The sequence below is a fragment of the Medicago sativa genome, chromosome 2, assembly GCF_051527215.1.
Source record: "Medicago sativa cultivar Bolivia chromosome 2, Bolivia_mono, whole genome shotgun sequence".
Taxonomy (NCBI): Eukaryota; Viridiplantae; Streptophyta; class Magnoliopsida; order Fabales; family Fabaceae; genus Medicago; species Medicago sativa.
Window position 1 is genome coordinate 61034367 of NC_140750.1, and position 17755 is coordinate 61052121.

The 17755-nt window shown below is 32.5% G+C and overlaps 3 protein-coding genes across 11 annotated transcripts; 1 reads left to right on the forward strand and 2 right to left on the reverse strand.

Annotated features, from left to right (window-relative positions):
- The first annotated feature begins 414 nt into the window (after positions 1–414).
- On the forward strand, positions 415–3086 carry LOC146949364 (uncharacterized). 6 transcript variants are annotated; one of them, XM_085745406.1, is made up of 7 exons: positions 416–636; positions 934–995; positions 1195–1459; positions 1541–1637; positions 1737–1864; positions 1990–2068; positions 2702–3086. In XM_085745406.1, the coding sequence occupies exons 3-7, from the start codon at positions 1288–1290 to the stop codon at positions 2721–2723; spliced, it is 498 nt and encodes a 165-aa protein (XP_085601532.1). In that variant the 5' UTR covers positions 416–636; positions 934–995; positions 1195–1287; the 3' UTR covers positions 2724–3086. The 6 variants fall into 6 exon arrangements, with proteins under 6 accessions (XP_085601531.1, XP_085601532.1, XP_085601530.1 ...); XM_085745405.1 differs by lacking the exon at positions 2702–3086 and having other exon boundaries at positions 415–636; positions 1203–1459; positions 1990–2426; XM_085745404.1 differs by lacking the exon at positions 2702–3086 and having other exon boundaries at positions 416–763; positions 1990–2426.
- A 475-nt stretch (positions 3087–3561) lies between these two features.
- On the reverse strand, positions 3562–5809 carry LOC146949365 (protein SRG1-like). The gene is made up of 4 exons (XM_085745409.1): positions 5508–5809; positions 5150–5397; positions 4230–4554; positions 3562–3944 (listed from the first exon to the last, which is right to left on the reverse strand). Exons 1-4 carry the CDS (start codon positions 5754–5756, stop codon positions 3702–3704), a joined length of 1065 nt encoding a protein of 354 aa, XP_085601535.1. The 5' UTR covers positions 5757–5809; the 3' UTR covers positions 3562–3701.
- A 1510-nt stretch (positions 5810–7319) lies between these two features.
- LOC146949366 (protein NEOXANTHIN-DEFICIENT 1) lies at positions 7320–15035 on the reverse strand. 4 transcript variants are annotated; one of them, XM_085745413.1, is made up of 11 exons: positions 14899–15035; positions 14605–14672; positions 14434–14517; positions 14250–14313; positions 13971–14017; positions 11804–11858; positions 11566–11604; positions 8800–8965; positions 8400–8463; positions 8251–8307; positions 7320–7704 (listed from the first exon to the last, which is right to left on the reverse strand). In XM_085745413.1, exons 2-11 carry the CDS (start codon positions 14667–14669, stop codon positions 7437–7439), a joined length of 909 nt encoding a protein of 302 aa, XP_085601539.1. In that variant the 5' UTR covers positions 14670–14672; positions 14899–15035; the 3' UTR covers positions 7320–7436. The 4 variants fall into 4 exon arrangements, with proteins under 4 accessions (XP_085601539.1, XP_085601538.1, XP_085601537.1 ...); XM_085745412.1 differs by having other exon boundaries at positions 8400–8466; XM_085745411.1 differs by having other exon boundaries at positions 8800–8995.
- Between the last annotated feature and the right edge of the window lie 2720 nt (positions 15036–17755).

Here is a 17755-nt window from a genome sequence, read left to right on the forward strand (position 1 = left end):
AACATTAAAAGTCGAAGGAGTATCCATGTTGCTCACCAGCCCTCTAATGTTTCGATTCATAACCGAATCAGAATCAAGATTATGACTTTTATTTTGTTTCCCCTAACCTAAAAGTTCCTTGTAAAGGTGTAATATCTTTGAACCATTTCTTATGTTTATTTACATTGTTTTGACTTTTATGAAAACAATTTCTTTAAAAATCCAATTGCGCAACTAGGTGTAACATATAGCCATCAGATAACACTAACTTTTCAAAATCTATTCTATATATAAAAGTTGTCCCAAGCAAACAATTTCGCCCTAATTTTCCCGTAGCCCTAATGATTATATTTACTGATTTACCCTAACCAAAACAAATTCACGCGTTTTATCCCTATTTCCCAAAACAAATTCACGCGTTTGCTTTTGCATATCTCTCTCCCGTCTCCTCCAACACAAAATCCATTTCGCATCTCTCTCTCTTTCTGCGATGTGCAGGCTGAACTTGAGATGGCATTGACATCATAATGAAGCGAAAATGAAGGAGATCGAGTGTGGTTGATCTGATTTCTTGATCCCTGGGTTAGAGGAAGCGAATGCGGTGGCTGTTCCTCTTCTCTATGAATGCGATTGTTTGATTGAGAAGAGAAATCAGAGGTATTTTTAAACTTCTCCTCTTTTATGTGACAAAGGTTTACTGCCAACTGAAATTGCAGTTTATCTTTTTTCCCTTTCAATTCATTTGCGGTTCAAAATAGCTTTTTAGGTTTCTTTCGAAATCAAGGTAATTGTTGTTCATATGATTGTTGTGGGTTTGCTCTGTTAATTTTGCGGTTTCTGAGTTTTGTAGTTGGCCGGTGAAACAAAATTAAGAGCATTTGTTTAATTTGATTTTTGGTTATTTGTAATCTGATGAGTTTTCTAATTGTGTTGTTATCTAATCTGAATAATTAGAATTCTTCGAATGCTCAGAAGAATAAGTTTGGCTTGGATTGACAGCGGAAGAAGTTTTAGAGGTAACAAACAGAGTATCAAATTTTACTATTTTGTATTGTAATAGGTTCTTGAATCATATCAGAATTTGTTTTTGCATCAACTGTGTTATTAAAATTATACATGTTAGAGAAACAATCATTTTACTTTATAGTTTGTAGTTAATTCATGTAAATTGAGTGGAATCCTGATCACAGTGTTATTATTTTGTGATATGAGCAGTCTGATAGGATTCATGCAACTATAAAGAAGCATCTGCTGCCAATTTTTAAGGATCAATTTGAAGAAGGATCAACTTATCACCTAGAGAAATTTATGGTTGCCCAAAATGACCCTACTTTCAAAACTACTGATCATAAGTACAAGTTAAGCTTTATGGCAGGAACAAACTTTTTCAAAATCAATGCTAAAGAAATCCCTGAAAGAGTTTTCTGCTTTGTGCATTTCAATGAAATTCTGTCTGCTCACAAGGAGGATCGTTTGCTTGGTATTTTTATGCTCTTTTTAATTCAAATTTTGGTGAATTTTTAATGTTTTGTGTTATACATTGCTAACATGTAATTTATAGATGTTATCGGCCATGTTGTGGAGAAGGATGATGTTAAAGAGACTGTGAAAGAAGGAAAGACTAGCAAGGTTTTGGATGCTACTTTGGAAGATCTCGAGTAAGATTTAATTCTATAGTATATAGTAGTGTGTATTAGATAGCTTTTGAGGAAAATGTACCTCAGCAGGATAACTAAATACTCTTATGTATATTGTAGGGGAAACAGAATTCATTGCACTCTTTGGGATGAATATGCTATGAAGATGCAACAATGCTTGGAGACACATGACTCATCCCTGCCTTTGGTTGTTATCTTTCAGTTATGCAAGCTTAAGAAGTATTATGGTACTATATTTTTTAAAGTATGCTGAAAGTATTTATTTTTATGTGCGTGTTTCACTTTATGTCCGCATTAAACTGCATGAGCTTTTTTGGTATGATAGCAGTTTTCATTTTATTAATTTTTGTAGGTGTTATGGGAATCTTCAATGCTTTTTATGGTACCAAAATGATGTTGAATCGTAATATTCCTGAAGTTTCTCAATATAGGTATGATGTTGCAATTCTTCTGGCTGTAATCATTCACACCTTTTGGTTTGTTTGGTGATGTTGCAACTCGAGCAAATATGACAATCAGAATTTCCATTGGAAGTCTGCCATTGAGAAGGACAAGATCTAAGAAGCTTAATAATAGTAATGCCTTGAATGTCATTTTTTTGAATAATGCTGATATTTTTTAGATGCATCTACTAACTGAGATTGTACACAATTTACATGTATGACTACATTAGTTAACCTCTATGAAGTAAAAGCTTAATAATAATAAGGCCTTGAATATAGTGTTTTAGAGAATGCTCACATTTTTGTGATGAATATACTAACTTAGATTGAACACTGATTACATAAACACTTTGATTATTTTTTTCCCTGCAAAATATGATATCCAATGTCAGATTTTACTTTACTTGCCTAGGATAAACGCTATATCTTTAAACCAAAAGTACGGCAATGTTGTGCACTTCATGCGTTCAAGTATTGTTTGGTTTGCATCATTTTATTTAATCATCTACAAGAATAAATTATAATGAGTAATCATTTTCTGTACTATTTTCTCTAAAAAAACATATGCTCCCGCGGTTATTGGCCTTACCGTATTTAACCAAAATTGCTGCAAAATGCTAGAAGCAACCGCAGGAAAATATGACAGCAGCCTTGGCAGACCAGCAACCGCAGCCAAACATGACAGTGCTGTCATGACAGCAGCCGAACTAACCACTTAACAGCAGCCAAAACTGTCGTGACAGCAGCTGCACCAACCAGAAAGTAGGATTATTGGAAGTCTGCCATTGAGAAGGACAAGATCTAAGAAGCTTAATAATAGTAATGCCTTGAATGTCATTTTTTGAATAATGCTGATATTTTTTAGATGAATCTACTAACTGAGATTGTACACAATTTACATGTAGTACTACATTAGTTAACCTCTATAAAGTAAAAGCTTAATAATAATAAGGCCTTGAATATAGTATTTTAGAGAATGCTCACATTTTTGTGATGAATATACTAACTTAGATTGAACACTGATTACATAAACACTTTGATTATTAATAATAATAACACTTTGTATGAACACTTTGTATGAACCTAAACTATCTAAATCCTCAATTGAACCTCTTTTTGCAATTTCCTTTTGTATTGAATTCTATGTCCTTAATTTCTCTATATTATAAAATACCGATAATATTATTTCATGATGCATTAACTGCTGATATAAATGATCAATGCTATATCAGACCCGTGCGATAGCACGGGTCAAAAGTCTAGTAATAATAATTTACAAGCCTAGTTGCGGGACATTAACCTAATCCGGGAAAACAAAAATTAAATAAAAATCTAAAAATAATCAGCAAGTTTCTATCGTGGGATGGTTCATTTGGAAAGAAGGGGGGAAACACATTGTAACACCTAATGGTTTCTATCCCATAAATAAATATTTGCTTATAAAAAAATCGTGTACATGATATCAAAAAGAAGCAACATAATTTATTGTCGTTGGAAGTATGATAATATTATTGTGATTATATTTCTAATTCGAAGAGTGTCTGTGCTTCATAGTATATTAATAACGATGCTCACATTGGCATATAAGAGTACAACAATTCAATCACTTGAATTATTGATGCTATATCCTCAGTTCATCTAGGAAAGACTTGCCATCAAGTTTACGAGCAAACATATTCCTCAAGTATTCTTTTAATCCAATTCTTTTGAACCGTGCTGGTGTTTCTTCAGTGATCAAACTATTTGCAGGAGCCATCTCTCCATCATGTCTTGAAGTATAGAATGTTGCAATTGACATTCTTTCTTTTTCAGAGTTTACAATTGCTCGATGCTCAATACTTCGATATATTCCGTTCGTTATAACCTAGCAACAAAATCCTGATGATTAATAAAAATATTATAAATCACACTAATCAAAATCGAATGATTAATACTACCTTCGGTCATATTTATAAAAGAAAATTGGGTCAACAAAAGTTTATGTATCTAGTTCAAAATTCAGTCCAGATACATCAACTTTTGTTAATCTAACTTTCTCTTATAAATAGGTCCGGAGGGAGTATCTTCCTACAGTCACTCTTTAACTGCAGAGAATCCACTTCTTTTCTCAAAAACGTTGATGAATGGATACATATGTATATAGGGTTACCTCAAGAATGTCCCCAATGTTAACAATGAAGGCATTAGGCAGGGGTTTAACAGGAACCCACATACCATCTTTCCTTACTTGGAGCCCTTCTACATCATTGAGTTGTAGAAGGATAGTGAGTGCTGATCCATCTGAATGGGGTGTTAGGCCAATAACCTTTTCTGGTTGTGGACAAGGAGGGTAATAGTTCATCCTCATTGATTGGACACCATCTTCAAAAAACATCCTCATTTCTTTTTCATCCATTTTCAAAGCTTTTCCCATATAGTCAACAATAACCATGGATAACTTTTTTAGTTCGGTTGAGTAAAGCTCAAAAACATCTCTGCATGACAAAGAACATATGCTAAGCAAGCACCGATACAAACACAAACGCCATACAAAACTGACACGTCGACATCGATAATAATTTAAAAAAAATCAATTTAATTAGTTATAGAGACTAAGTAACCACCCTCTCTTTGTACTTCAAATATGTATGAAAACTATTAAAGAGTCCCTCACACCAGATGAGATATGGTCCAAAAATGGCTTTATAAGTGGGAGGCAACTTCCACCATACAAGTAGGTTTTATATATGAGTTGGGCCAAACAAAAATATTCTAAAATGATCAAGTCTTACATAAGCACAAAATGAAGAAATTTATTTCAAGAGATAAACAATTTAGTCACATCACTTTTTTTTAGAGGATTTAGTCACATCATTTTTTTTTTATTTGTTTGTGCGTCCAAAGATTTTTTTATTTAGGGTTGTTTTCATGTAAATATTTCTATCTAAAATTGGTTGAATCACCCGCTATTCAATCATTATTACTCCAGAGAAAATAAGTTTATAAGTGGAAAACAATCCTCACTTTACAAACGGATTTTTTCAGGAAAGAGTAAATTTCAACTCAAATTCTAAGATAAATAGAAAGAACCTGATAGGAAGAGGAAGCTGTGGAAACAAGTGAGGCATTCTAGAGTGTTTAGGAAGGGTAGTCATAAAGAAAAGATCTGCCCAATCAAGCTTTTGTTCATCACTCACAACAAATGCTTGTCCAAACCCCTCCATATGTTGGGGAGTTTGCCAAAACTTTTTCTTCTCTGACATTGGAAGGTTGAAGAAATCTTGAGTCTCCAACTTCACTTTCTCCACCAGAGAAGAACTAACATCATGATTTACCAGCTACACCAATACACATTAACAAATAATTAAATCACTTACAACTAAATTTCTAGATATCACTAATGCTTTTAGTTGAGAAATTAAAGATTACGTGAAGAGAGAAAAGAGACCTGAAAGAATCCCCAATCTTTGCAAGCAAGGTGAAGCTTAGACAATTCTGAACTCCCATATTCTAAAGAAAGTAATTTCTTCATATCAATAACTGGAATTTCAAGTATACTATTAGCTTCATTGATGACCAATTCATCATGTTGAGACTGAATATATCTTGGTGGAACTGTTGAAATCTTTTCCTTAGCCAATTCTTGAACTGATGGTACCAGAAGAGAAGTTCCAGATGGGTTCTTGATCTCTTCCATGGTTCTACTCTCTCTTCTAAATTGTTTTCACCAAACAGTCATATAAATTACGTCTCATTTAATAATGAGGGTGGTATACTTTTGTCTTAGAATAAAATCTAGAATTATAATCTAAATGATCAATGATTGATGACAGCACACTAACTTTTTTTCAATCTTAATTTATCAGAAGGAGTTTATTTTTTATGTTTTTGAATGGAAAACGTGAGTGGTTGGAACAATGGTGTGACGTTGGCAGTAAATTGGAAGGTTTAAAGATTAAACACGAGTTATGAGACTTTGACTTTTTTTTTTTGACACATATGACTTTGAGTTAGTGTCTGTTGTGTGAATTGAAAAAATAGTGTGTAGATCTCACATAAAATACAAGACACATTAGTGTTTATATTATAGTACTTAATTTTAAAGTATCCGATAATGATAGAAAACATAGTAATTAATTTTTTGTAAAAAATAAGAATCGTTATTTCTCATTCGTGTGTATGACTTCTCGTAATTTTAGCTATATTGTTGTGATAAGAATCGTTATTCCATTTTGATTTCTTCAAAAAAAAAAAAAAAATCTTTCCTCCTTTAATTTTTTTCTCTTTTAATTTTTTCAATATTATATGAGTGTGCCCAAACAATTTTGTCATCGTGAGCTTAACTCAGTTGGGTAGAGACAAGCCACCACAAAAAAAAAAAATTAATTTGAGGTTGTGACCATGGTAGACTTTCTCATAAAACTGTGTTAAGAAAAATAAAATTAGGGTGATAAACGTGTAAGATTATGATTTTGACATTCGAGAATTTTAAATTGGTTTGGTGTGAATCTTTTAGCACATTTTTGTAAGAATGTGGTGGACGATTGTGGGGAAAACACTCCTCAATACAAAATTATCGTGAAGAAAAGTTAGGAAATAGTCAAATAAAAACCAAATTGGCCACTCTTACGTTGGTCTTTGGTTGATAATGAAAGTCATGTTTGTTGCCACCCACTTTGAATTTGTTAACATCTTGAGTCTTTTCACTTTGAATTTGTTGCATCATATAACAACACAGTTTGTTATCTGTTTGTCTTCTATTCAAATGTAAATAATGGTTTATATAATTAATTACTAAATAAAGAATTCACAATTGAAGTTCCCAAAATTCACAACATTTTCCTAATTAATAATAGTTGTAAAAAGCCACTAAAAAATTAAATGGAATTTTAAATGAGAAGCATGAAAAATTTTATAATGCATAGTCATAACTTGTATCTATGACTTTAAATTAGCAATGTCTTCCTGCTTCTAGCTATTGTAAGGTGCAGCCTCTTAGAACATATCATCAACACTTGCTAGAAAAGTTTTGAATTATGAAAAATTAATATGGGAAAATAAAGATCAAGAAAGTCTTCAATAAATTTCTAAAAACATGCTCCAATTGAACATGTCTTAAACAATGTATTAATTCAACATTTATTACATAAACAATCAATGAAAGTATTCAATTTCACAGATTAAACTTATTTTCTAAATGTAGGGACCAAATGACATAATCTATATGATTTAAGGATTAAAATAGTGATTGACTCAAGAATTGAAAAATAATTGTGCATGCATCTATTTCTGAAGAATTACATATTCATAAGCAAGAAGGCTTACTACATCAAAACTCAAACAAATGATCATTTCTGTTACCTTAAAACTATAGACTTCATGGTACAGAGCTTACAGTAGTAGGTTCTAAAGAATTTGAGCACTGATAAAGAACAATAGGAGCTTCTACTTGCATGTTCATTTGATTAAACTTGAGTGCTAATATCGGTTTCGATAACATCACATAGGTGCTTAAGTTTTGTTTTTCATGATCTTTAGTCATATGGATACTTCCTTCATAGTCTTGTAAAGTTTGTTGATCTTTGTCATCAACATTTGTTAAAGGGAATGTTCTTGAAACCTTCAAAGGCTTCACTGCTTGCACCCTATTTTAACATGTCAAATAACACATAATCTGAATAGTATTCTATGCAATATTGAAATAGTTTTAAATTATGGTCCGAATTTGTAGTCAAAACTATATGGTAGACGTAATCAGAATTTTAAATAACGGTCATGTGACAATCCATGGCAGTGTAGAGAATCGTGATCAAATGCGGCCAATGTGGCTCAATCGAAGTTACATTGTAATTTTGGTAATATTAAAATCCGTTGTGCTGCGACACAGGTCAGAAAGTTTTGGAGGTATTTGCAACAATTCGTGAATGCAGTTACAGCCGCAGCAGTTGCAAATATGTATGCAATGTCTGGATCGTGTGCAGTCACAATCTCATGCAGTCACGTAGTCAGCCACAATAGTGATCATTAGATCAAGATCAGAAGGTCCATATTTCAACACCGAGGTTTTTTTTTATCATCCAATTTTGATCCAACCGCCACCGATGTGGCTGACTGCATGAATTCATAGGATTATGACTGCACACAATCCAAATTCATCATCGGTTCAGTGTTATTGTAAGTAGGGACCAAACCTGCATTCAATCTGGCAAGAGTACTTAAGGAGGTTAGGATTAAACTCTGTGCCACCACTGCAATTTTGAAAGAAATTGATTATTACTTGTTGAAAATTGAATATACTTGTAACAGAATGTGAATATGATGAGTCAATGAAATGATTTACCTAAAACTTGGAAGCGACATTTTAATCGTTGGCCCCATCCAACGGTCAAACCTCAAAGCAGGCACTGCTATCAACATGCTTGGAATCAGTAAAACCTTATGTCAATTACATTTAGAAGGGAAACAACATGAATAAAACACAATGAAAAACTATTTTAGTTTGTTTTTAGTTCCTATAACATTTTTATCAATTTGTTAATCTTCGCAACTTACAATAACAAGGCGCTTTTTAATTCTGCAAAGGGGCTAAAGCATCTTATGAAGCATAACTATTTTAGTGTGAAAACCGAAACGAAGGTATGAAATAAGTGATTCTGAAAGTAACTAAACCAAAAGAGACAATGACATAAGAATTATAACCAAAGATGTATGATGTATCATCCAAATCAAATTTCACTCACCAGCACTTGTGAGACTTATATTACAAGGATCTGCTGCATCGAGAGATTTGATTTCGGTTACTTGAACATTTAGATGATCATTGGGATTGCGGAACTCGGAACCAATTTGAATCATATTTGAAAATCCACTCCTGCCTTGTGATTGTTTTGAGACTGCTGAAATAGTCTGCTCGAACATTTTGAATAATATGAATGCCTAGTGTATAGTGTAGACTTAAGAGAGTTTGGACATTTTCTTGTCTTATAAGGTGTTTGGAATAGTTAAATGGAGTTTATCTTATGACATAATCAATTTTTTAGAAGACCTTACAAAAATGGTTTATATATAACTCATGCCATGTTTGTTTTCATTTTTAATTAGATGGTATAAACCAAGATAGTCAGAGTCGAGATCCTAGGCAAGATCGGGGAGGGGTCACTAGATTGTGAATCGGGGGATCGTAACACGGATTGTAAGATCCTACCAAATGAATCAACATAATTTACTAGAACCATAATTCCAAATAACAGTTAAATTACTTAACAAAAACTGAAATTTAGGATCATAATATTCATAAAACAACTCTAACACTCAAAATAGTAACATATTACACCTAAAAACATCTTAAGAGATGCAAAGCAGTAGCACATAACTCCTATAACAGAAAGAAAATAAAACACTTAAAAAACTTCAAAACAGAACTGAAACAACTCCATAACAAAACATGAAAACTTAATTATAATTCTCTCGATTCCCAAACCCTTCATGTTGGAGTAAGTCATAATCACTCAAGGACCATCGTTTCCTCCATTTTATTATCTTCTTCATCTTCCAATTCATCTCTGCCTACACATTTATCTCTGCCTCCATAATGTTCATCTTCTCAATTATGAACAAGAATGGCATCCTCATCCTCTTCAATTTGATATTGATTCACTTCAGCAAAGTCCTCATCCAAAATTTCAGTGTCGCCGTCTTATACATTTTCACCCATAACCCAATCATCATCAAAACCAAGGATCATCAAACTCCATATCAGGTGTTCTTCTTCTTTTCTTTTTCTTAGCCAATCATGAATTAGCCATCAAAAATATAACGTCATTCATGGTTTTTTGCTTCAAACGGTTCCTTCTTTTTGTATGAACCAGGAACAATAAATGAAAAGAAATTAAGGCAAACAAGATGAAAACATTTTACTTTCACAATTTAATTATAAGTTTTTTAAGTCTTATCATCTCAAATGCACTCCAGTTTCATTCACACCATGAGGAACTACAAGTCAAACTTAGTATGCAGATGCAAAACATTTGGAGCTCTGGATACTCAAACCCAACGGAATCCCATCAATCTGCCGGTGTATATTTTCAAGTGTTAGATTGGCCAATCTTGTGCCAAAATCTAACACTTGAAAATCTACACCGGCAGATTGGTGGGATTCCGTTGGGTTTGAGTATCCAGAGCTCCAAAGGTTTTCCATTCGCATACTAAGCTTGACTTGCAGTTCCTTAGGGTGTGAACAAAACTGGAGCGCATTCGAGATAGTAAATCTTCGAAAACTTATAATTAAATTATCAAAGTAAAATGTTTTCATCTTGCTTGCCTTAATTTCTATAAATTTATTGTTCAATGTTCATACATAAAGGAACAGTTTGAAGCAAAAAACGATGAATGACGTTGTATTTGTTATGGCTAATTCAAGATTGGCCAAGAAAAAGAAAGGGAGAAGAACACCTGAAATGAAGTTTGATGGCCTTGGTTCTGATGATGATTGGGTTATGGTCTTATGAATGAAAGTGCAGAAGATGGTGGCACTGAAATTTTGGATGGAGACTTCGTATAAGTGAATCAACATTAAATTGATGAGGATGAGGAATATTTAGGCGAAGATGAATTGGAAGATGAAAATGAAGATGGATATAATGGAGGAAATAATGACCACTTAAGTGATTATGACCTTCTCCAACATGAATTGTTTGGGAATTGAGAGAATTATGATTAAGTTATCATGTTTTGAAGCTTGTTTGTTTTCCAGTTCTAGTCTGGTGGCTGCATTGGGAGTTTTTCAATGTTTGTAAGTGTCATTTGCTATGGTTTTGGGGTTTAAGGAATTTTTAGGTGTGATATGCAACGGTTTTGATTGTTAGAGTTGTTTTAAGATGTTTTATGAATATTATAATTCTAAATTTCAGTTTTTGTCAAGTAATTTAAATGCTATTTGAAGTTTTTTTTTTCTAGTAAATTATGTTGATTCATATGCATATGTTTGGTAGAATCATAATATTTTTAAATTTGGTAGGATCTTACGATCCGTATTATAATCTACCGATCCCTCCCTAATCTTGCCTAAGATCTCGACTCTCACTACCTTGGAGGAGAGGGCTTTAAAGGGCTGGAAATATAAAGGAAAATGGAGAACTCTTTTACATTGTTTGAAAAGATATTCTTTTAGAGCATGATAAATTAATTCTTACCATTAATATATTTTAATTTTAAGAATTGTAATAAAAACATGGATTGAATTTGAAGAATTCATATAAACCATTCAACACCTTCTACAATTTAATTTTTGAGATCTCCTAAATAAAGGGTATTTTGTTTTATGAAGAAAAATGAACCCCCTAAAACCCTCCCCTCTCAAAATCCTCTATATCTTCCACGTGCTCCTCCCTTTTTTCCAAAACCATCTCCGCTCTTCTTCTCTATACTCGCAAACAAAGTCTTAGGGAAAATTTATCAACCTCAAAGATTAAATGCAATGATGCCCTTGTTAAAAAATAAATAAATACCTTGGAAAATCTAGCTACTTGACTGGGAAGCCCCACATCCTGTAGAAAAAAAATGCTAGTTACAAAACCCAGCACAAATATTTGGTTTCAAATATGGTGATTGGTCTATAACGAAGAGACATTCACTTGTAATTTCAAATATGCCAGTTACATGTTTAATGTAGAATTCAAAAAAAAAAAAAAAATTGAAAATTTATAATGTTTGTTTGGATGCATCCATAAATTATTTTTCTCCCACCTTTCTTCCGTGAGAGCAAGCCTCATTGTTGTTCACGTACACCTTTGTTGCCCATCTTTTCACAAAAAAATAAATAGATATAAGTCACTAAAATAAATATTTATATAGCAAGGGGAAAAAAATTACACAAAATTTCAAATTGTAGCTGCCACTGGAAATATGATAAATAAAAATAAATCTTCACTGATTGAAGTGCTTCATCTAATGCAATGATTTGGATTGAAAGTAATAAATATATAATTCACAAAAAAGTTATATGGTGGAAAGAAAAAGAGAAGAAGACAAAATAGATTATTCCTTTAGCTAAAAAAGTTTATGGCCACTATGATTTTACAATGTTACAACAACTCTTTAGAAAAGTGCTTAAATCTACGAAATTAAACCAGGCGCAATGGCCAAGTAGAATCAATGTATCTGAATTTGACAATATTGTATTAAAAGTTGGATTATTTTTTTTTCCCGTGGACAAAATTATATACGACAAAATACGATAAAAATTGATGTACTCATTATGGATATATGTAAGGTGTAGCCCCATCTTTTGTATTTTTCCTTTGTATATATAATAGATAGATTAATCGTGGATCAAGTGTCAACATAGATGGCGTTTCTATCATCATAGGTTATACTCTAAATTTTACCTAAAAAAATAATTAGGGATCTAGAATTTATATTATAAAATAAGACAAAAATTATCAAATGTTTTATATCCTTACTATTATAAATTCTTATGTCAAATATGGTGTCTCTGGCTATGTATTTTATAAAAATGTTATAGCCTTAATTATCAATACTTTGCTGAACTTTGAAAAACTATATCTATATATCATTATCTGATTTAAACAATTAATCACAAAAACATAAAAAACTTTATATAAATTTGAATTTAAAGATTATGCTTTGATAATATTCCAGAAATATACTCCTACTCAAGGCATGCATGAATCTTTCCCCCTCAAATAAAAAAAGAGGATGCATGAATCTGTTTCGCCCATCAACAATGCAAAAAATTGATTGGATACCCTGTGTGCCACTTGAATATAAAGTTGCAGCACTAGTGAAACATTGGAACTTGAATGGGATAAGATTTGTTATGCACTATGTAGACTTGGTAGAACTTATCCAATTGATCAATCCAAATCAATTTTGATTGGAAAACTAATAGGCAACAACATCGTCCCAATGTGTATAACCCCATCTTGCGAGGTTGGGAGGGATAATATATTATTATATGCAGGAGGTCGAGGTTCGAACCTCAGACACCCCTACATATTTATTTTAAATAATTAATTTTAGTCACAAGATTTTTTGAACAAAAAAAAAAATAAAAAATAATAGGCAATAACATTAACATCAGCTAGTGTGGAAAACTAGATAGTTCTATCTTTCAATGGTCTTACAATCCATTGGGTTGGGTAGCTCAACCGTTTGAACTAAGACATAAGAAATTAGAAGTGTTGGTCAAACCTATGCAAAGGAGAAAAAACTAATCTAATACTAATAACTAACATTTGTAAGTTAAAAAAAAATTACTTTATTCTGTTTGATAATAATTTTTTATGGAATTCTCCACTAAAAAATATTTTTGTATGAAATTTTATTTAATAATATTATTTGTAAAATATCTTTCAATTAATATAAAATTTATTTTTTAAAGACACTTTTATTTTCATAGTAGAAATTCTTATGACGTTTTTGATATATACACTTATTCTCTATGAGATCAAATATAAAAGGGTCTTGTTATCTTGTGCCCTTAGGGCACAAGTTAAGGAATCCAAAATTAGAAGTTTTTCATAGAAAACATTAAAATTTTGACTTTAAAAAATTGACTAAGGTTGAATGCACAACTTTTAAGACCATTATTTCTATTTAAATTCCTTAATATGCGCCCTTGGGGCACATGTTAACATTAGCCAATATAAAAATTAGGTACATCAGCTTGTAATCAATTCAAGCACTAAGTTCTTAGCTTATAATTAATTCAAGTACCAAGATCTTTTGAGTTTTGAAATGCATTTTTTCAATGACATGGGAACTGGTACCATCTTGCATCACAATCCTATTTAGTCCATTCTTCTCCATCTTTTTTAATCATTAAATTAAATGATGAAATAAAATAAAAAATGTAATAATGCAAAAATAGAAATGAAAAGGTAGAACATACGCGCATGATGTTGGACGGTTCCAAACAAGTCCTGCAATCACAACAAGCTGCTACCGACAAAAAATTCTAATGTCAGCATACATAAAATAAATAAATTAATTAAATTAACCAAATATACTACCAGCAAATTTTCAATAACTACTTCCATCTCAAATTAAATAAAATTAATAATGTATTTCATTAAAAATTAAAGATATATATAAGTTTTGTTTGACTTTTTTTCTTATATTTTTGTTGAACTATATAAAAATATTGAGAACAAAAATGTAAAAACAGAACCTCATCAAAGGCACCGACTGGACTGTCCTCATAACTAGCTAGAAAGAATCCACCAAGAGTGTATCTGTAAATAATTAGTGCATTCATCATTTCAAGGTTTGAAAATCAAACCTTGAGAAAACAATAAGAAATTGATATAAGAATTTTGAATTTTGAAGCAACTTCAATGAGTAAAAGTACATACCCAAAAGCTTCAACCAATTTGAATTCTTTTGGAATACATGCTCTTGCTTTCTCTGCTTTCACAAGATGGAGTTGATACAAGGCACTAATTATAAACACATAAACAAAACTAGTTAGTAAAATATCAACTTGAATTACATAACATAATATGAAGTATAAAGTTTACACTTACCTTCCTCTAAATATCCATGGAGGTTTACCATACCCAGATGAAGATTTTGGTTCTACACTTTCCATGAACTACAAAAAAAATCCAAAATTTGTCACTTGTTAGTAACATATTAGCAGTGTTACTAACTTACTGTTACTGGTGAAAAATTAGTGTATATTATTATAAGGATGATAAACTAGTACCATTTTATGGAATCAAATGTTATATAAATAATATGGTTCTGTTTTGCAGTGTTATTTAAATGTTTATGAAATAAGCAAAATGGGAAGTTAGAGTAATGGTTTACAACTTTACCTTATGAAATTGTTGAAAGCATGGTGAATAAGAATGAAATTGATGTGAAAAATGGGATTTCTTTTCTTTTTAGGAAAAGAGAAGAAGACACCTTTGTTGAAAGAATGAGAAGGAATGAAGAAAGTAGCATAAGAAGTAAAGTAGTGGAATATGTGGAAATGAATGGATAAAGCAAACGTTTTCATCCACTGTGTCGTTTTGTGTGGACATAAATAAATAAACCATATATATAACGACGTTTGGCGCGCGGCAATATATACTGTTTTTGGAAATGAATGGATAAACCAAAACTCTCATCTATCTATAATCGAAGTTTTGGAAAGAGTTGAACATGTGTCTTGGCGGTTATTTACTGATCGGCGTTTACATTGGAGGACGGCATGCAGTTCAGCTCCGGTGGTGATATATGGGGCTCGCAGAGTGGGTCTTGGTCTATGAAGCGCGGATACGAGTACGGGTACGGGTACGATACGATATAGGTACTCGGATATGCGATCTTTTTTTAAATTTAGGATACGATACGGTTAAGATACGTTAATAAATATTTTATACTAAAACTTATATATATGTAAAATACTTGAAGAAAATAAGCTTTGATTACCCTTCGTTATTATATGTATGTAAAGTTTTTTTATAAACCATACTATATTTTCATTTGTTGGGATATCGAGATAGACATTCAACATAAATTTTATACAATGTTGATTAATTGAATCACATCTCTCTTCTTACATTCATCCATTAGAAGTATAATTTTAAGTGTTTATAGAGAAACAATTCTACTGATGCATATCTAAAATTGAATCCTATACATCTCTATTAAATTTCTACAACATTGTCTCCCTTGTTTCCCCTTCATCTTTTCTAGAATACGTATATGTGAAGTATCTTATAAGTATTCTTGTGTATCTATGGAGTATCCAATAAGTATCAGAAAATATATATTTTTTTTAAATTAAAATAATTAATTCTGATACTTCGTGGGTACGTATCCGCGAGTATCCGTGGAGTATCGGTATCCGATACGGGTACATCTCTGTTTTGGAGTATCTGGGCTTCATAGGTCTTGGTGTTTGGGTTTGGATCTAACGATCTCATTTCGACCCATGCAGAGTATTAACCCTAAAATAATAAAAGTACACAAATCCCCTAAGCACGAGGGTGGTAAGTAGGAAATATTTGACAATGATGGTCCATAGCTTCGGATGTGGGTTGAACACCAGCCCCTAAGCATGAGAACTGTAAGTTAGGCTGAAGTATTTCAGGAATGGCTTCCCTATTTTGTGGCGAGCGAAGGAGAAAACCGTGTAATTTCAAATGAAAGAGGTGTGCCTGAAATTGTTTGGTACCCCTATAAGTGAGATGGTGTGTTTTGAGTCTCTCTCTCTCTCGCCCCCCCCCCCCCCCCCCCCCCCCCCCCCCGCGTCAAGTCTCATCAAACCCTTCGATTTCTTACACATGTTCACAATATGGTGACAACTGTGGGATGAGCAATAACCTCTTGTCTAGATCCTTCTTAATCCTAATAATCTGAGTCCTTTGGTTTTACTGTTAATTTGTTATGTCCATTTCTCTACAAGTTTATGGTTTTCTCAAAGCGGCATCATGTTAGTTTGTCCTTGGATTCCAATACTTGTTGGAGGTAACCTATTCTTTGTCCATTATCTTTTCCTTTTGTTTATTTAGTCGTTTGGGATGGTTGTAATTCGTGAGTTAAACGTTGATAAAAGGGGGTTTTGAAATCTCTTCATTATGATGTCGCTTATCAAAAAGTGTGTTGTGCCACACGAGAAGATATGCCATGGGAATGTTAATTTGAGGGTTTATGGGAAATTATTTTTTAGTTTTTCACTCGATTCCATCAACTCTTCGAGTAGCAATGATTGTAGACATGAAGATGATAGATGTTGTCTCCCTTTGCCTTTACTAGGGTCTAACGAAAGAAAGATCAATCTAGTGATGGCTTCATAAAGCATAGGTTTAGTTTGGGTGCATCCAGAGGTTCACAAATGTTCATCTTGTTTTGTTAATGATAAAGCCATCAAATTATTTCATTGTAAGTTGGACGTCTCCAATACTTGAAAAAATGGGGATATTGTGGAGGTAGTGAGGAAGTGCAAGCCCGTCTTCTTGAGTCATCCTTGTTGTGTGACTGATAAGGTTTTCTATATGTTTGTGTGTGACGGGAAGATATCGAGGGTGAAGGTTCCAATTACATGTTTTGAGTGTGAGTTTCTCAAGGTCGTTAATGTCGCGCCTTCTCAACTTCATCCAACTAGATGGACCTTTGTGAAGTCGTTTGACATCCTTTCCAAAGGGATATATGTCACTCCCACCCTCATAGTTTTCTTTTCCTTCTATAATACTTGGGGTTGGGAAAAGGTATATGGTTTCTATTAGTGTTATTCTCAAACGTGGGTGTTTTTCTTTATTTTGGACCTCTTATAAGGAGTTTAAGGGTGAATATTTTTTAGTGCAAGGCAATGCAAAGTTATGGTGTATGAGTAGGCAAGTGCACCCAATCGTACTTAAGTAATAAAGTAGTAAGTTATCGTCTCCACAGGGATTTTCGTTCAACTCAGTAATTAGCGGAATTTATTAGAAAAGCAAATAAAAGAGAAGGTTGATAGTGGTTTGCAGGGTTTTAATTGTCTAGCTCAATGTGAGATTAAGTTTTCGTGATTCATAAGTGTAACAATGATTAGGGAATCCTTGAATCCCCCCTACGTCTAAGTTTGAAATTAAATCGAGTAATTATTAGTTTATAACTTGCCTTATGTTTGGATTTTAAAAAGTAGAACATAACCCCGTGATGAATCAGTGGAAGTTTATTTTAATATCCCTGCATTTCAATAAT